The following is a 19285-nucleotide window of genomic DNA, read 5'->3' as shown; positions in this document are numbered from 1 at the left end:
TTATCCATTGCCTTTTTGAACCCTCCTGATTCTGTTTCTCTCCCAAAGGATATGAACTAGAGATGCACCGATTTGTAAGTGTGACCTGCCGATACAGATTTTTGCAGATTCTAAAATCTATAATTGATAACATTTACAAACAAAAATCTATACTTATTTTTAATGCAAAAAAAGAGTTACAGATGTTCTCTCACTTTACTCTTCAAACAAAGTGATCTGTAACAAGAAAGGTGTTAAAATAACAAATAAACTGAAACGGATCTGGTGTACAGTATATAACAAAAATGTAATTTCCCATTACGTTTCTTAAATTGTCATTTTACACTGACCTTATTAAATATGTCATCTATCACATCATATTCTTACATTGTTTCAATGTAATAATAATAATAAATAATAAAGAATAATAATAATAAAAATAAAAATAAAAAATACAAATAAAAAACTGTGGAGCTGTTACCATTCAAATAAAATCAGTATCAACAAACTGCATCTTTCCACTACAGGAAACACAGAAGGTGCATCTGAAGTGGCATTAGATGTATTTGCACAGACTGTTTGAGTAAGCTGGGATGCCATAAATTAATTTGCTCTGCAAAATTTCAAATGCATAGAGAATTTTATAAGATTAATGTTTAAAATACTTTTAAACATACAAATAAGAAATGTTGAGAAAATACAATGATAGCTTTAATATGATGCAATTTTTTAAAAAGAATGTTCTTTCTCTTTGGAGTGTTACAAAGCTCTTGATGCATGAAGAAGATCTGTAAAGTTGAAAAGACTAATGTCTCAAATGCAAAGAGATATTCTCTATAAAAGTTAAGAGTCAACCATGCCTACATATAATGGCTCATTCTAACATGCCCCCAAATGTCCAAGTCACAATGTGGGAAGATTAGTATATTGCAAAGAAATAAGACGTAACTTTTACTCTTGCTGTTCCAGCCGGCGCCATGTTGTGGAGTCGCTGTGTGTTTAATTGTGAAAGCAAAACTACTTTCTTTGTCCTTCCAAAACTAGAAATCAGTGGTTAAGTTGTATTTACAGCACTGGTCCAGAGCAGTTATTCAGATGTATTCAGATGTGTGCTGCACATTTTATGGAGGATGAGGACTGTTACCTAAACTTGGGAGAGTAGCCTAATGCCGTCTGTGCACAAAGGTTGTTTCTTTAAAGTGGGGCAATTCCAACTTTGCAAGGACAGTCTGGCACATCTGAGTCATAGTCTGTAAGTATGTTTACATATGTAAAGATTTGCCACTGATGATTTAAACGTGAGTTTTGAGCAGTGTAGAGCTGCGCTTGTTGCTTGTCGTTTTCCGATCACAAATGCAACGCATAAAAAGACAGTATAACTCATAATAATCAGTAATTATGTCCCCACTGGATGCAACAAATGCCTTGTTAGTAATGAGTTTTATTGTTTTTGTCTTGTTGCACCGTGACACACGGAATCACAGTATGGTGAGGGGCGTAACATTTCTGTCACATGCTTGAGACATTCGGCCAATCACAACTCACTGGATAGCTGGCCAATCAGAGCAGACCTCACTTTTCAGAACAACAAGCTTTGTAAAAATCTTTGTTTCAGAAAAGCGGGGACATAGAGGAGCAAAATTAATGTACATTATGTGGAAAACAATGTGTTTTTTTTTTACCTTAAACCACATAAACACATTGCAGTACACCAAATATACAAATAATGTTATTTTTAGCAATGTCATATGACCCCTTTAAACATTAAACAAAAACAAAAGGTGGTCACAAATGACTGTTTGAACCAGTAAGTAATTTAGTCCTTCATCCAACAGATTCATTCAAACAGCTAATTCTATTAATTCTATTCTACTTGGCAGGACGCTGTACCTTGTCTCGGTTGATTGGTCATAGTCACATATGTCTGCTTATACATGGACAGTGTTGCCAAGTCCGCGTTGCTGTGGATTGTTTCTCATGTCCGCAGGTTGAGGCGACCCCAACAACATAGCCCCTGGAATGCGACCAGGGGAACTTCGCCAAAAAACATGTAGCTTATTTACACCCCCCCCCCTCCCCCAATACCCTTTTCAAAATCGCTATGAAATTTTATTATTATTATTATTAAAAACAAAAAACGGCTAAAAACCAATGAGATCTGTGAGTCACATCTTTTAAGAAATAAACAATTTAAATCTCACTGGCAAGGAAACCCTATAGCCTATCCCTGTATTGATGAAGAGAAACAAGAACTAGCCAATTATTTCCTTAGTCCGAGTACTTAAAAAACACACACACACACACACACAAAAAAAGTACAAAGCCAGTGAGCCTATTGTCCTTTACTATGTTTGCAAGTTACCTAAAGGGCCTTCCCGTCACATATCTTTGTTTATTCTCCACAGAGCGTGATCCCTCGAGATTACAAAACAGGGAGAGTTTAAAAGAAACAAATTAGGGAGGCCTAAAAGTGTCTCATAGTGGAATACATTATAATTACCTTTCCGTCACTGAAAGTCATGTACTGCAAAACAACGCGGTTTATCCAGAGGAAATTTTCATCGTCCTTTATGTGACTTTTATGTTTGCAGTGAAAAACATGGGCCATTTTGGTTATGTAGGCCAATTAGAGGCAAACCAGACAAGTGGATGTGTTACACAGCAGAAAGAATAATGAGAATGAGGTGACCAGAGGTACCTTGCCAATTCTGTTGATAGTTATGAGGCATTAAATTAAGACATTAAATTCCCTGCAGCATTGCCAAAACAGTGGGGCTGAGGTAAAGGTCTGCTTGAACCCAAGAAGATGCTGATGGGAACACTGGACAACAGCAGAAGCAGCACTATCCTCTTAGATCAGAGGTCTTAAATGCAAAATACCTGGTGACTAACTAACCAGGTGGTGGACAGATGAAGAGTTGCAATAAAAATGGGTTTTTATGACTATGGATTTAAACTATATACAGTTAATGATGCATGGGTAGACCTTTTTGGAGTTGAGCAGCTCATCTCAACCTCATACCTAACAGACTGCACTGCATGCCGAGAGGAGTAATGACGCCTAAGATTGTGTTCCTTGAGAACTGCAATTTTCTTCTTGCCGATCATGCAGGTAGCATCTCCATTAAGAGATCAGAAACATCACGCTTGCTTTCATGCAACGGTCAGGAGTTATTTAAACATAAAAGGATTCAAATACACAGCAAACAATTCCTGAATGATATTTGGAAATCATTTTTATTTCAGACAGCAAAATAAAACGGCTGGAGTAGCTGCAGGGTTGTGAAAAAAAAGAAATAGGCTGGCAGTCTGTTTAACCGAAAAAAGAGTTCAGCTGCTTATTTACATATGTTTTTTATTAAATAAAATATAAATCGAATATATATAAAATTAACATTAAATAAATGTGGCACAGTTTAGGCATGATTAGTGCACACTTCTGAGGTATATACCTGTTTCAGGTAATGCACAGTGCGTACGAGATAGACGCTGACGTGGTCAAAACAGAGAAGTGCTAAATAAACCTTATGGTTTTGGTCAATGATTTCAACCGTCTGAAACTGAAAAATTATTTTCTGTGCTTTCCCAGGTGAGTGTTTTTGCTGCTGATGGTACACATTTCATTTTTCTGTAGAACACAAAAGAAGATCATTCTGAAAAGTGAAAAAAAAAAAAAAAAACATGTATTTGAAAATATCTTCTTTTGTGCTCTACATAAGGAAAATCAAGCCAGTCTGCAACAGAATGTTCATGTTTGGGTGAATCATCCCTTTTTAAGAGGAAAAAGGATAAAAGCCCAAACCAGAATTTTAAAACTGCCTTTGTCAATTTGTTGCATTTATAAAACATTAATAAAGAGATCTATATCAATCAACAAAGGTTCAGTATAGCAATTGTCTCTTAAGCACTAATGGAAACATCTACTGAATGTAGGCAGGTACTTCCACGTAAACATAGTCATGTAAATAGGCAAAGAGTGAGTACTTAAGGAAATGTCATTGGAAGAACAGCAAAAACTGCATGTCTTACACAGAACTGTGTTCACAGCCTGGCAGCCAACTCGCAGGTCTGCTTTAAAACAACACCGGCTGTAATGAGTAGTTGTACCTGGGCATGAAAAATGAGCATCTGCTTTTGCAGATAAGGCATCGCTGAGAGAAACTGAAATGTAGCTTTATTAGGTATGTCTGCTGGTGGAAAAAAAAATGTAGGATATGGTGCATGCTGACTTCACCGCAGGGCATGTGTGGGGGGGGGGGGGGTGGGTGTAAACAGTTGAAATGGATCAACGCTGCCCCCTATTGGAAACTCACAAGCCACCTATTTTTCACTGGAACTGATGGAATAAAAAAAATGCAGTTGAAAACACTAATTACAGATCATGTATATGGTAAGAAAGTCCATGACTTGTCCGTTTGAAACAGGCAGAAGAAAGAGTCTGTTGATGTGGGGGACACAGATGCCACTTTCACTCAGAAGATGGTGCTCAATTCTCTCAGGACAGTAAATGATCCTGCTGCTTCTGCTCTGAAGTCCGTCACAAGGCGAGGACACAGATGGCGACCGTACGGTGCCGATGGAAATCACAAACTGTTTTGCATCCTCACGCAAACGGAACATCATACGCATATTAACACAGATTTTAGAGTTTACACAGAGTTGTCCTGCTGTCCCTCTGGGTCTGCGCTAGGCCAGACTACAGAAATATGGTACGGCTTCAGGTCTTCTTCAGAGACGAAGTCTGGAGCATGACTCATGAGGTCGTGACCTCTGAAGGATTTTGGAAAAGCGATTACGTCTCTGATACTGGGAGCGCCTACAATAATGGACACCAGTCTATCTAGCCCTGTTCAGGAGAAAAACAGCAATTTTATCATTATTAGGAATTCACAATATACTGTTTCTATATTTATTATATGTAATTTATTTTTATCTGTAGTTAATAAACACTACTGGTCGAAGGTTTTGGGTCAGTAAAATTTTATAATATTTTTGAAAGAAGTCTCTGTTGCTCACAAAGGAGACAATTATTTAATAATAAAAAAATAAGAACAGGAATACTGTAAAAAAGAAATATAATTTATTTATTATAAATATATTTCTATTTTAATATATATATATTTAATGTAATTTATTCCTAAAGTAGCATAGTTGAATTTTCAGCAACATTTACCAAATTGTTTTTAAACAGAAGTCTTTTGCAACATTATCAATGTAATTATGTAAAATCAATTATCATTGTCTTTTCTGATCAATTTAACGCATACTTACTCTATAAAAAGTATTAATTTCTTCAGATTAAAAGCCATCAAACTTTTGAACTGTTGTGTATTTATTTTACATTTTTACATTGAAATTAAATTAAAAATTAAAGTTAATCTTTATGAATAATTTAATAACACTGTAAATGTAATCTTAAGAAAATCTCAAAATGAAAATAAGTTTTTCACACTATACATTATAATGTTGTGATGCCTGAATTCGGTTATAGTATTTAAAACAACTATTTTCTTTATTTTAAAGACTTTATGTAAACAAGAACATTGCAAATTTAAATATCACAGTTCAATCAAGCTTTAAAAACAGCTCTAGTGCTGCCACACACAGAAATAAACCCAAACAGAGGTTCTCGAATGATCAAGGGCACTTCATGCTTCAGTTTACAGCCTCAAACTGAAACAAAGCTGCCAAAATTTCTTGGCTAGCAAGCAATGTAAGTTTTGAGCATGACCGTTCCACTTTAACCAACAGGAGAATGTAATCAACAAGTACTTTCGTCACAGTGGTGCCCCAACAACCTTGCAAAAGTCCAAGGTAACATGTGTTGAATGCTCACTCACCTAATGCGATTCCACCATGAGGAGGGGCTCCGGAGTCCAGAGCCTCCAATAAATGAGCAAGAAGTGATGGGTCCTCCTATACCACAAGCAAGACAGAGGAAAAAAACAAAAAAAGACTAAGTGGGCCTTGTAATTCACAGCCTTTTCAGCTTGAAAGGGAATTGTTCATAGTCTCGGCATGTATAAATCGTACAGATCTTTAGTGTCAACAGAGTAAACAGACCTCCGAAAAGATTTCCTTTATAGACACAAATCTTAAGATCGACCCAAATGTGTGTTTCTTCTCCCTGGCTCTTAAGATCCAAAGCATTTGTTTTCTTTAAAGGCAGTTCAATATACCTTAATGGGTTGCCACAGCGACCGAACAGGTAGTCGGTGGTGCGGGGGTGTTAAGTAAGAGACACAAATAAGAAAATGCTGCAGCCGGGTATCTGGACACGTCCATTACAAGTGCTTTAACTCGCTGCCAGAGTAGCATTAAATGATGCACTGTGTTCACGGTGTAATTTTTCACTCTGGTGGCATTACCCTGAGAATGGTGTCCAGGATGTACAGCTGCTGAGAGGCATTGTGGATGCGAATCGAACCTCCTCCGATCTCACAGCCATTCAGTACCAAGTCGTAATGCTGGCCACGCACCTGAGAGAGCAGATGAACAGGTGGGCGAAACGTGCGGAATTCAAAGCGAGATCATAAATTTCCTCTAAGAAATACTCGGCTTATGACTGTTGACTTACAAAGTGATAAAACCAGACTATTTCTGGGTATCGCCAACTATCTCAAGGCATGTGCACATTTAAATTCATCGGGGGGTCAAAATGCTTGAGACCACCAGTGAAAATGTATTCCTATCACAAATTCTACTATTTATTAAGCTATATAGTTATGTATACTGTATATTTAGGTCTAAAATTTAAAGGATGCCACTTTTGAACCCCACTATACTGAATGTCATGATCCAATACGTTTCGATGAACAATGATATAATAATCTGAAATTATACTTTAGTCCTTGACATGGATTATTGGATGTCAGAAGTAGATTTGTTTTAGTAGGTATGAAACCAATAATTTATTTTTTTGTGACATTTACATTACATTTCCAGTCGATTCTGATGACTGGATAAGCATTTTTTAAAGTAGTTTTTATTTTTACCAACTCGCTAAATAAACATTCAGACCAATTTGCGAACCAATTTGACTCTTACTCTAAAGAATAATTTACTCATAAATCATTATGACTTGAGAGCAAATATTACATAGAACTACATAGAAAAATAGACATTACTGTTCCACAGTTCTGGGGTCAGAATTTTTTAAGCATGGATGCGTTAAATTAATTGACTTTTTACATTGTTACAAACAAATTCAAATAAATTTCATACCAAAAAAAAATAATAATAATGCATATAAATGCAGTCCTTTTTTCTATACAGGAATTAAGAATCACAACTGTTTTCAACATTAATAATAATAATATATATTAGACTAATTCATAAAGGATCAAGGGACACTGAAGTCTGGCGTAATAGCTACTAAAAAAAAAGCTTTGCTATCACAAGAATAAATTACATTTTAAAATATATTATAATGGAAAATAGTTATTTTAAATTGAAATAATATTTCACAATATTAAAGTTTTTACTTTGTTATAGAATAAATGCAGCCTTGTTGAATGAAAACAAAAAAAGAAAAGAGAAGATGATTTTCCATCAAAATGCAAAGCTATGATTCCATAAGGTTAAACAAGATCATCTGTGTTGATGTACTGCCTGAGATGTGATGGGACATACCTTGTGGGGTTCAGTGTAGAGCAGATGGGTGTCTTCGGGCACTGGAGCAGTGAAGGGATGGTGGGCAGACTCAAGCATCTCTGGATCGTCCTCTTTGGGTAAGAAGAGTGGAAAGTCCACCACCCACAAGAAGTGAAAGACAGATGGGTCACGAACAGACACGCCACAGCGCTCAAGCAGCTCCGCGCACTGCAGTCTCAGCTTCCCCAACAGAGGGCGCTAAAATATGAAACATTCTATTATATAGTGAAATAGTAAGCACTACAAAAAATCGTTAGGACAGAAAGAGTGAATGATTTCAGACTCAAATCTGTAACACCCACAAAGGCTTAAATTAACCTCTATCTTTTGAAGGGAATTTAGTGGGGTTTTTTTTTTTTTTTAAATATATTTTTATATATCTTTTGAAGGGAATTTAGTGGGGTTTTTTTTTTTTTAATATATTTTTATATAACTTAAATTTAGTTTCTATTATCAGTTTATTTTAGTGCTTCAACTTACACTTATTTCAGTTAGTTGCCAATGCAAATGTGTGTGTGTGTATATATATATATATATATAAAATCACCTAAAATCACCTGTTAAGGGTTTTACTTAATGACTTTTTTGGGTAACACATCAGGTTAAGGACCAGTTCTTACTGTTAGATTGTTGCTTATTAGCATTCCTATTAATAACATATTGGGCTGTTTATTAGTACTTATAAAGCATATATTAATGCATTATTCTGTATGACCATATTTAAAATCCCTTAATCCAACCCCTTATCTAGACTCAACAACTACCTCACTATTAAAAAGCAGCAAATTAGGAGTTCACGGAGGCAAAAGTCATACTTCACAGTGTGAACTGGTCACCAAACTAAAGAGTGAATGTTTTTTTTTTCAAAGGGATCCGATGTTATTTCGGACTTTATTTCATTTTAAGTACAAAAACAGTAGACACTTTTTTGTTCCACATAAGAAAGTCAAATAGGTTTGGAACAACATGAGGAAATGATGAAAGAATTTTCATTTTTGTTTGAACTATCCCTTTAACATAACATAAAAGATTCTGAATGTTTCAGGACATTCATGATTACACATTCTGAGAATCTAGATCGCTGGAGAATAACTTCTAACCTCGGATAAGTCATTTTAAAAATGAGAAAAAGCTGAACTACAACTCAAATTTTTCTTAATTCATGAAACATCTGAAAATGACACCACAAGAGACTTTTACAATGCATGTATTTGAGGGCAGGAACATGCAAATGAATTCCTAACTCTCCAAAACTATATTTGAGGGGAAAGATCTCCCCCAGCTCTCATTTCTCCCGCTTTCTGCACTAGCGACATCACCATTCATCCCACAACCTCAGCACACAAAGCTCGCCAGTTATCCCAAGCCATCTCCCACATCTCTGCTCTGTGACTAAACAGCCGTCTCCCTTTGTGCCAAGCTCACCATCTGCACCAGCCCCGAGCGAGAGCCGAGGCACGGAAAAGATGAATATTCTTTTAAAAGTGATTAGATCATGTCAGCATTCTTCTGAAGCCATATTTTCCAAAAACCCTTAGTTATCAATCACTGTAGGGTATAAAAAGTGATGGGAAGGTACTTGAGGACACTAAATAGGGATGTTGGAGTAAAATTATTTACTCCAACCCAAAATATCTTCATGAACTTGTGGTCTAACTGCAGTTTTATGTAGACGTTTGTTCAATGAGCTCTCGTGATTGATCGTGAGACTGAATCAGCATGGATATATGAATCTTTGAGGATGCGGAACAAAATGCAGGCAGATACGCACCACGTTCTCCCGGGGTCCGGCTGTGATGAAGATCAGGTCTCCAGCACTGGCCTGGGCCATCTGGAGCAGCTGCTGTTTGGCCGTGTCCGAAAGCAGCCGGCTGAGAGGAGATTTCAGTGAACCATCTGCCCTTACTGAAGCCACACTCACCTCCTGTACGACACACGGTGCAAACACAGCAATGATCATCCGTTTCCTCCACCGGCCCATATTCAATTTCCATTGACAGCATAGGGCACAAACTCTTGAGCAATCATCAGTCTCGAGAACACTGCGGGCTGGTTTCCCAGACACAAAACAAGCCAAGAGCTGGACTAAAACGGATAGCACTGGAGAATCACCTTTGACGGTGCCATTTAGTTCAAGCCAAAAACACTAGCTCAAAGTTCACTTTCTATTTATAAATGCAGACAGAAGACAATTGTGAAGAAGTGTTTAGAGTGAGAAAACGAAGTTGAACAGTCAGCTCTCAGAGGTGTTGAAGAACATTTTTTTTTGGATAGTAGAGACTTGACGGAATGGAATGTAAGAGAGGGAAGCCAGAACTTGAATTTGGATCGCCCAAAGCACAACCACAAGGCTACTGGCACCGACAGAAGTATTGAAAAACATTAAACAATTATGTTCTTGACATTTATAAGAAACCATTATTAAAAAAGCATTCCCTTTTTGACAGGGATGAGATTTTATTTTATTGTATTTTTGCAGTAAAAAAAAAAAAGTTAACAAAATGTATATTTTAAAATGAAATAAACACTTTATGGTTAGTGTTAGGATAAATAATGCTTTAAAAAAATGTGGTAATATTTCATTGACTGATTTTTCTGTTAAGTACTACTGGCAAAACTACACTGATTTCCATTTCACAAGCCTCACGTACAAAATAACACAGTAAGCTGTAAGCTGTGTTTGATTCACTAAAAAGACGCAGCTCATTAGGGTCATTCATTATGAGGTTTGACTACACTGGTCATGCTGTTTCTTTTTTTTTATTATTTATTATCATCTACCAAAAATATAACAATATAAGTTGTTCAGGAGTCAGATTACACTGACTGTGGTATATGTTTTTATTCACGACAAAGAAATGACTCATAAGAATTTTTTGTTTAGAAATCAGATGGACTATACTTGTTGTGCTCTTTGGTACCAACTGACAAAAAATAAAGACTTAAAAATCATTTTTTTCAGGAATCGGTTGGGCCAAACTGGTTATGGTGGATGGTTTACAAATGACTTAAAAGAGCCATTCATTTGGGGAATTGAACTACCACTGATCATGCTGTAAGTTTCAAAAATGAAAACTGTGTCATCATTTTCTCACCTTCACGTTGTTCCAACCCTTTATGGCTTACTGTATTCAGTAAAACACAAAGAAAGGTATTTTGATTTTCTGCTTTTTGTCCATACAAGGAAAGTCTATATAATAAATCTAATAAACAACCCCTTTGACTTCCAGTGTATGAACAATGAAAGTTGGGACTTTTTCAAAATATATCCCTTGATGTTTCATAACAGAAAATAAGTCATACAAGTTTTGAATGACATGAGGGTGAAAAAATGTACAACAATTTTCATTTTTGGTTTAAATGGCCCAATATTTAGTGATAGTTCCCTCATAATGAGCAATAGAAATACAGAGATTTTTGCCTTAGCAGCACCACTTACAAGAGCAGAATTAGACAAGATGCAAATTAGTATTCGTTTTTATCTCAGGACCAAGCATCTGACATGAATTTACATGAAAAATAGATCAAACAATTTTATATGACATAAATCATTACGTAAATCATAAGTTATAAATTAGAAATGTACTACATATGTGACCCTGGACCATAAAACCATAAGTAGCATATGTATAAGAAGCACGGGCATATTTGTATCAATAGCCAATAATACATTGGGTGGGTCAAAATTAAAAAATATATATGTTTTATGCCAAATATCATTAGGATATTAAGTAAAGATCATGTACCATGAAGATATTTTATATATTCCTTCCGTAAATATATCAAAACTTCTTTGCAACCTCAGATTTCCAGATTTACAAAAGGTTGTATCTCGAACAAATATTTGCCCTATCCTAGTGGAAAGATTATTTATTCAGCATTCAGATGATTTCGAAATATTGACCCTTATGACTGGTTTTGTGGTCCAGGGTCACATATGGTGTGGAGAAAAAACCCATATAACATTCCCTTTATAAGATTCCATGGATGGCCTACAACGCAAATTGGAAGCTGTTCCCCTTTAGTGAGGTCCATCTTGCCTCAGGGTAAGTAAAGTATTCTGTGTATTACATATGACTGTTGTACCACCAAATCATCCTGACTTATTGATTACTTTTCAGATAAATATTTCAGAAGTCTTCCAGTGAATGCAGGTGGCGTTCCGTCAGCAAACACAGGAGAAAGGAACACAACTCACCTGCGCATACTGTGTCTTGGCTATTTGTTTCAGCAACTCGAAGTCTTTGCCCTTCAGGTGTTTCTGTGGAAGAAATGCCACAGACAGTTAGCATATGGGGGATGAGATATATGAATGGGAGGAACTGTAACGATCAAAACACATTCAGTGATTCATTCATTTCATTATTTTGAGGTGCAAATGAAATTAATTTAATACTGAATTAACTTTTGTGGCAAAGTATTTCCTTGATTGATACATTCATTCAGAACATAATAATTACTAGTTTGAATACCAGGCTACATATCATTAAAAAGAACAGACTGAAAAGATTAATTCATTTGGAAATCTGACTACACTGTTTGCACTGTAGATTCAGCTGTGGTGTTGGGACATTAGAATCCGAATCTACAGATTCTGTCCTTACCGTTCCTTCTGGGACACAGATGGCCTGAATGCAGCCACCTGGTTTAAGAAGTGCATCTTTGATGAAGTCAATTTGTGTTCCCTGGAATGCTGTGGTGATATCAACAAGCTGAAAGGGGGGGAAAAAACCTTCAGAATACACATCAATAAATGAAGGGAATATAAACTTATTAACAAGACAATTTGTGTATATTTAGTTATTGATGTGTCTTATGGAATATACATAAATGTACTGCATTTACTTGACCCAAAATACTACAGTAAAAACAGCAATATTGTAAAATATTATTACAATTTTAAATAACTATTTCTATTTCCATATATTTTTGAAATGTAAATTATTCCTGTGATATCAAGTCTGAATTTTCAGCGGTCATTACTCCAGTCTTCAGTGTCACATGATACTTAAGAAATCATTCTAATAAGCTGATTTGGTGCTCAAGACACTTTTTATTATTAGCAATGCTAAAATAAGTTGTGCTACTTCAAATTCAGCAAACGGCAAACTCTGTAATTCTATGAGCAGAACTGAATGCATTGAGAAAATATATGACAAGAGATTCCTTTTTTAATTGTTGAGCACCGCATGAAAATCTATGATGTGTGGGGAAACAGGATGCCAGCACAGTGTGACGCCAAGGACGGCCAGCATGCAAACAACCTCACTGATGTCTTACGTCCAATCTAGGATGATGTGTACAAAGAAAGAACGTGGGGTCACCTTCATTCCAAATCTAGTGTCTGGTTTGTCAACTCCGTAGTCTCTAATGGCTTCCTCATAAGTCATGGAGGGAAAAGGAACATTAATCTGTCCTTTGTCCTCTGGCCAGGAGTAATGCACCAAGCCTTCAATCAAACTCATGACTCCCGCCTGGTCTACAAAGGATATTTCAATATCCACCTAGGAGAGAAAAAAAAAAAAAATTAAGGAAAAAGCTTTGTTCACATTGCACATGAATCCGATTTGTTTTTAAAATCTGATCCTTTTGCTCAGACAGTGGATAAAATGTACTTTTAGTCAGATTTCAAATCACCTAAATGCGGTTCGGATCCGGTTTCAGATATCAAGTGTTTTTTCGAAATTCAGAACATTACCGACTAATTGGATTTCACTCAAAGGCACACAAAAAAATCTGATTTTCGCTGCCTGTCTGAACAAAAGCATAATGGTCTTTTGGGGTTCGTGATTTTTCGTCTGAGTGAGAATCCCGCAAAGCCTATTAGCAGCTCTCACCCTCGCGAGTGGAAGTTAGAGCGAGCTACTTCATTGAAACACTCAATATTCATCTGCATCAGAACCAAGCCCCAGTTTTGCAGATATTGTCAGACGTGCTGCGGCATGTTTCCCCTCAACCATTAGCACATCATTACCTGTGTGAATTCAGGCTGTCTGTCAGGCTTGGAGCCCTCGTCTCTGTAGCAGCGAGCGAGCTGAAAGTACCTGAGATTGTGGGAGATAACCAGCATGTAAGTGACTGCGGGCCAATACTGACTGACATTTTTAAATCATGCATAGCATATCATTTTCCTTTGACAGACTTTTCATGAAACAAGCCTGCAGTCCTGGCTTAGCGCAACTATTAATTCAAAGAGGCTCAATGCCAAAATTGAAATGAAAATGAGACCATTGTGGTCATTATCATTTTTCAAAATCTAATAGAAACTAGACTTTCGCGCTTTCTGAACAAAATGAGAGAGGTGCTGCCTGTGCAAAAACGTCAACACAATACTCGTGTGTTCTGGGTGGCTGCCCACACTTCTGTTCAGCTGGTTTTGCTTCAACTAAACAAATCTAATTTTAAGTATTTAAAGGTGCACTCAGGAAAATACTATAATATTTATAATAAATAATATACACTACCATTTAAATATTTGGGGTCAGTAAGATACCTCTTATGCTCACCTTGGCTACATATATTAGAAAAAAAAAACCTTTAAAAGAAAAATATTGTGAATGTAGATGTTATTACAACTGAAAATAACTTCCTATTTCAGCAATTTAAAAGGTAATTTATTGCATTCTAATATGCTGATGCGGTGCTTGATAAAACTATTAAATTTATTTCGAAATAAAAAAAAAAAACCTTTTACTTAAGCAAACCTCTGAACAGTAGTGAATATTTATAATTATAAAAGAAAATTGCATTATAAATAAAAGGGGAAATCATAACAGGGGAACCCATAATGTTTATTAGTCAATATCAGATGTTTTTTGTTGTTTATCAATTGATAGCTAATTGTGCATGTTCATTTAATCTATGTTTACTCATACATTCATATTATAGCTGCCTTCGTATTAAATATGCCATAATCTCAAACTCACTTAAAAAGTTATTATTTACTTTTATTATATACTCTTTAACATATCAGATGTACTGTCAAATTTAAAATGACTGATATTTTTGTTTTTTGCATTTTATCTAAAATGAAAAATACTGCTTACCGTATTGGACAGAATCACTGCATATGCAAAATATGCTGTAGATGCTCAATCCTTTATCCTTACATTTTTTTTAAGCTCCAATATTTTTTTTTTATAGTTTCAATCTTCTGCAACCTCAGTGTCTTCATCATTTAAATTTTAAATGATCATATATTAGGTCCCGTGAAATCTGACATTTCTTTAATGTAAACTGCTATCACTATTATAACTATTAATGTTAACTACTCACATGGGTCCAAGGCCCCTTTAATACACAAACATTGGACACAAAGCTAATCATGTCAGCAGCAACCCACACAGACACTAAAGTGCTAATACCACCTCAAAATGAGTTGCTTTCAATTCCAAATTATAAAAAAAAAAAAAAAAATCTTCAAAAGGTGGTTAGAATTCAAAGAAGCATTCTAATCCATATCAGGCAGTACACTCCACATGCATGTCACTGTTCTGGCATTTCACACAGCATTTGAATGATTGCAGTTCAGCATAATTCAGAGCTGCTAGCAGCTAAGAATACATCTGATTCATAGGAGTATGTTGGCTGGCAGGATTTAGTTTTTTTTTAAGGTGCTGCCAGTCAGTGAAGGCAGAGTTTAGTTAACGTGCCAAGCATCTGACAACAATCTGTGAATATGAAGGAAACAGAAAAAGGCAAGAAAATCTGACTTTTACCGGTCTATGCCAGCCACCATAAGAAGCTGTTTGAACTGCTGTGGGCTCTGTGGAAGAGAGTAGAACTTCCCAGGGTCTCCAGATGGCACCACAAACTCTTTGGCACCCTGAAAAACACAGTTACACTTGAATAAACTCTGTGTATTCCTGCCTCTCACTGAGAACTGAATCAACCAGCATAGCTCAAGCCAATCCGAGAAATGAAAGTAACATTATAAAATACAAAAGCGAGAATAAAAATAAATTAGCAAAGTGCAGAAGGAGAAAAAAACATGCAAATTTTAAAAGAACATTAAAAACACCTCACTGACTTCTAATGATCTATCTATATATCAGTGATACTTCAAATCTATCTATCTATCTATCTATCTGCACATCCCCCCTAGACTGAAGTTAAAATGTTCTTTGATGATGTAAATGTTTTTTTGCTCTCTTTAAAATGAAAACTTACAATATTGTTATTAAATTCACATTAAATACAAAGTCAGTCGTATTAAAAATATTTTATGGCATGACACATATCTGGCACTTAAGTAAACGTACTGGTTTTTATGTGTAGTTAACAGATTACACTATTACTCTACTTTGCCCATCACCCATTATAGATCAAATAACAATCTATTGAAAAATGCATTTACTCACATATAAGAGAATTGGAATATTTCCTGATATAGTTACCACGTTTAAATATTTCAAAATAAAATGGAAAAAATAAATAAAACATAAGCCTATATCAGCATATACAGTGCTATTGTGGCGGCTGTATCACATGACAAGCATGAACAGCTTCAGTTTGCTAGTTTATTCTGCAAACTGGAGTGTCCAGAAAAAGCGAGGTTACCAAGAGTAGCATTCAGATGCTTATACATATGTATCAAAGCTTTAAAAGTCCATTCGCTGAAAACATGTAAAAGTTCTCAAAACAACAAAGCCAAGGGAAGAAACCAGAGTGATGTGATTGATCACAAATTTTTGGGTAATGATCTGGGAATATTCTGCACCAGCTCTATTTTGTTGATGTTTGGGCAAGCCTTACGGGGTGTCTTGCAGGAGACAAGAAACAGAAGCATGTTTCTCTCTCATAACAATCTCTCATAAATGTATACAATTACTAAACAATTCTGCATTCATACTTTCAATCATTCTTTGGAATTGGCTCAGTAGGTATTATCTTTGTATTGCATTTTTATGAGTGCAATTTACAATTTTGGTAGTTTAATAAACCTAACAAAAAAATAAACACTCATGGCCACGTTTCTGAATTCTTGAAGTCATCTGGAGTGCACTTGAATTGCAAGCACATATATTATATGTAATCTGAACGATTCCATATTGATTAAATATGCAAAGATTTCTAGAAACAAGAATAGTCTGTATTTGAATTAGCAACCTTGCCTTATATTTTGGTTATAAGAATGACACTTGGCTTATACAGAAAAAAATATTTACCCCTGGAGTTCTCTTAAACAATGTCGGTGTTTCCACATCCACAAATCCTTGGGAAAAGACAGGTAATGTTCAGTGAGTATTCCAGTACATTAACAGATGTACGTACAAGTACGAATATGCCACTGAAAATCCTCACCATGCAAATTGCAAAGGTACTCCCTCATTTTCATCACCATTTGTGATCTCAGTCTTAAATTGTACTGCATCCTGGGCGACCGGAGATCAAGATAACGATACTGCATCCGGAGGACTTCGGATTTCTTCAAAGTGAACATAAGAATAAACATATCAGGGATGTTTTATCCTACTTGGACAACAAGTGTTACCTCAAATAAATAATGAAAAGAACATCCATCTGGAATGAAATTCATTGGCTATTCCACGGTAATAACAACGGTTGAACTTCACAAACACTGGCAAGAAACACTTCGAGGTCATATTTCAAATTTTTAGGCCAATTAAGTTTTTTTCATTGTGACAATTTCCATGATACTGAAGGTCTTGTCCTTGTCCCTGTTAAAAAATAACAGCAAAAAGTGTGTGTGTGTGTGTGTGTGTGTGTGTGTGTGTATATATATATATATATATATATTTTTTTTTTATGTAAAACTGTTTAACTATTTGCTGTTACTTTTTATCTACCGTATTTACCAGCTTTCATCACAAGAATAAATCTAATTTTAAAATATATTAAAATAGAAAACATATAATAATATTTAACAGCATTACTATTTTTAGTAAAAAAAAAAAAAACATTCGGTGAGACTTTAAAATAAATTAAAAATGTTTTTGAAAGAGCACAAACATTTGAATGGTATTCTTTTTTTTCCCCCTTTTGATTTTGTAGGGACATGCGACCTTGTTATGTTCTTTGTGAGATTCACTCTAGAACTACTGTAGGCAAAACTAGAACTACTTCATAATGCATTTTGAAATTTCATACATGCAACACTTTTTTTATATAGTCAAAACAATTTTTTACTTACTTTGACAAATTCTTTAATTTCAAACGGCAGCTTTCGGGAGGTATTCAACACTTCCATGCTCTCAGCACAGACCTCAATTTCTCCTGTGGACATTTTCTAATATTGAATGAAAATTTAAATGTTACACAAGTCACACTGAACACAGTATCAAAGTTTTCTCTTTATTGTCAACATGAACAGACCTTATTCTCCTGTCCCTCTGGTCTACGCCTGACCCTTCCTTTAACCATGATAACAGACTCCACAGTGAGACCAAGAAATGCATTCTTCAATTCAGACTTGGACTAAAGAAAAAAAGTGTCAAAGAAAAATATACTGTGATAGTAAAAACATGTTCCTGCAACAAATGAACTGATATATGTTTGTAGCAGCACTAGAATTAAATTATCAGACACAAAATAAGCAATAAAAGTGTATTGCTACCTCATCCTGTGGGATAAGAATTTGCACCAATCCACTGAAGTCTCTCAAGATCACAAAAAGATCTTGCCTAAAGAGTCAAGTACAGATATGTCTGTCTGATATAGTGATGTGGCTCAGTTAATTTTTTAAAGAATAAGCATTGTGTCTCATACCTCAAGTACTGAATCCAGCCACATAAAGTGACCTCTTCATCTATATTACTGGAACACAATTCTCCACATGTGTGGCTTCTCAGTGAAAAGCTGCTTTGACCTACAAGACACAAAACAGATTAGAAATATCACAATAAATATATGGGGGGAAAGGCTATCACAAATACACTGTCTAGTTTAATGAAGGTCACAGTACCTGAAGAGTAAGTAGAGCAGTTTCTGGAGAAGTTATGAGCCCATGCAAATGAATTTGGAGGTAGAGATGGTTTTGCAAAATAAATATGATTGATGGAAGGTGCTGATCTTCTGCTATACAGACATCTCAATACCTGCTGGGCTGATCTAAGAAAAAACAATCTGTATTTGTTTGCCATCGTCCTGTTTGCGAGGTCGTGGTGTATTTTATTTTGTCTTTAAAAAAATGAAAAGATCCTTCCCAGAGCTGTCCCTTAACATAATTGTGTATGTTTTGTTTATGTCCTCCTATAAATGCAGTTAACGTTGACGTACTTCATTGCAATGTATGTAACAATGACGGTCACCTTTGTTTTTCTCTCCTTTCCTTAATCGTATACCTAAGTCGGTCTACAGAATACAAACAAATATACAATTTGCCTCACATGGCGTATAAAACTAACTAAACTAAAAATCTTAATCCATGTGTCTTTTCACTGACATTCTGAATCATGACAGTTGTGAACTGTATCCGGCGCACTGAATGCTGTGACGTAACTAATCAAATTAGAACTAATCGATATATGCTTTTGTAACGTGATAATAAATAACTTTTTATTATATTTATGTACAATAATTTTAAGTCTATCCACATAATTTACTCATCCTGGTTATTATGATATAGAGTCAACTTAAAGTAAAAAAAATGGTACATATTACGCTTACTACCAGCAATCGATTAGTATTCCTG

General features: G+C 35.5%; 1 protein-coding gene across 1 annotated transcript; it reads right to left on the bottom strand.

Annotated features, from left to right (window-relative positions):
- Positions 1 to 3197: 3197 nt before the first annotated feature.
- On the bottom strand, positions 3198 to 19065 carry LOC113045539 (aspartate--tRNA ligase, mitochondrial-like). Its single transcript, XM_026205954.1, has 17 exons — positions 18557 to 19065; positions 18361 to 18460; positions 18209 to 18275; positions 17968 to 18069; positions 17786 to 17881; positions 16936 to 17059; positions 16800 to 16846; positions 15351 to 15457; positions 13607 to 13676; positions 12957 to 13136; positions 12237 to 12344; positions 11831 to 11893; positions 9404 to 9556; positions 7612 to 7830; positions 6348 to 6458; positions 5820 to 5895; positions 3198 to 4825 (listed from the first exon to the last, which is right to left on the bottom strand). The coding sequence occupies exons 1-17, from the start codon at positions 18732 to 18734 to the stop codon at positions 4629 to 4631; spliced, it is 1998 nt and encodes a 665-aa protein (XP_026061739.1). The 5' UTR covers positions 18735 to 19065; the 3' UTR covers positions 3198 to 4628.
- Positions 19066 to 19285: the final 220 nt, after the last annotated feature.

The sequence above is a fragment of the Carassius auratus genome, chromosome 27 (assembly GCF_003368295.1).
Source record: "Carassius auratus strain Wakin chromosome 27, ASM336829v1, whole genome shotgun sequence".
Taxonomy (NCBI): domain Eukaryota; kingdom Metazoa; phylum Chordata; class Actinopteri; order Cypriniformes; family Cyprinidae; genus Carassius; species Carassius auratus.
Note: the sequence above shows the minus strand (reverse complement) of the source record. Positions and strands in the feature narration are given on the sequence as shown.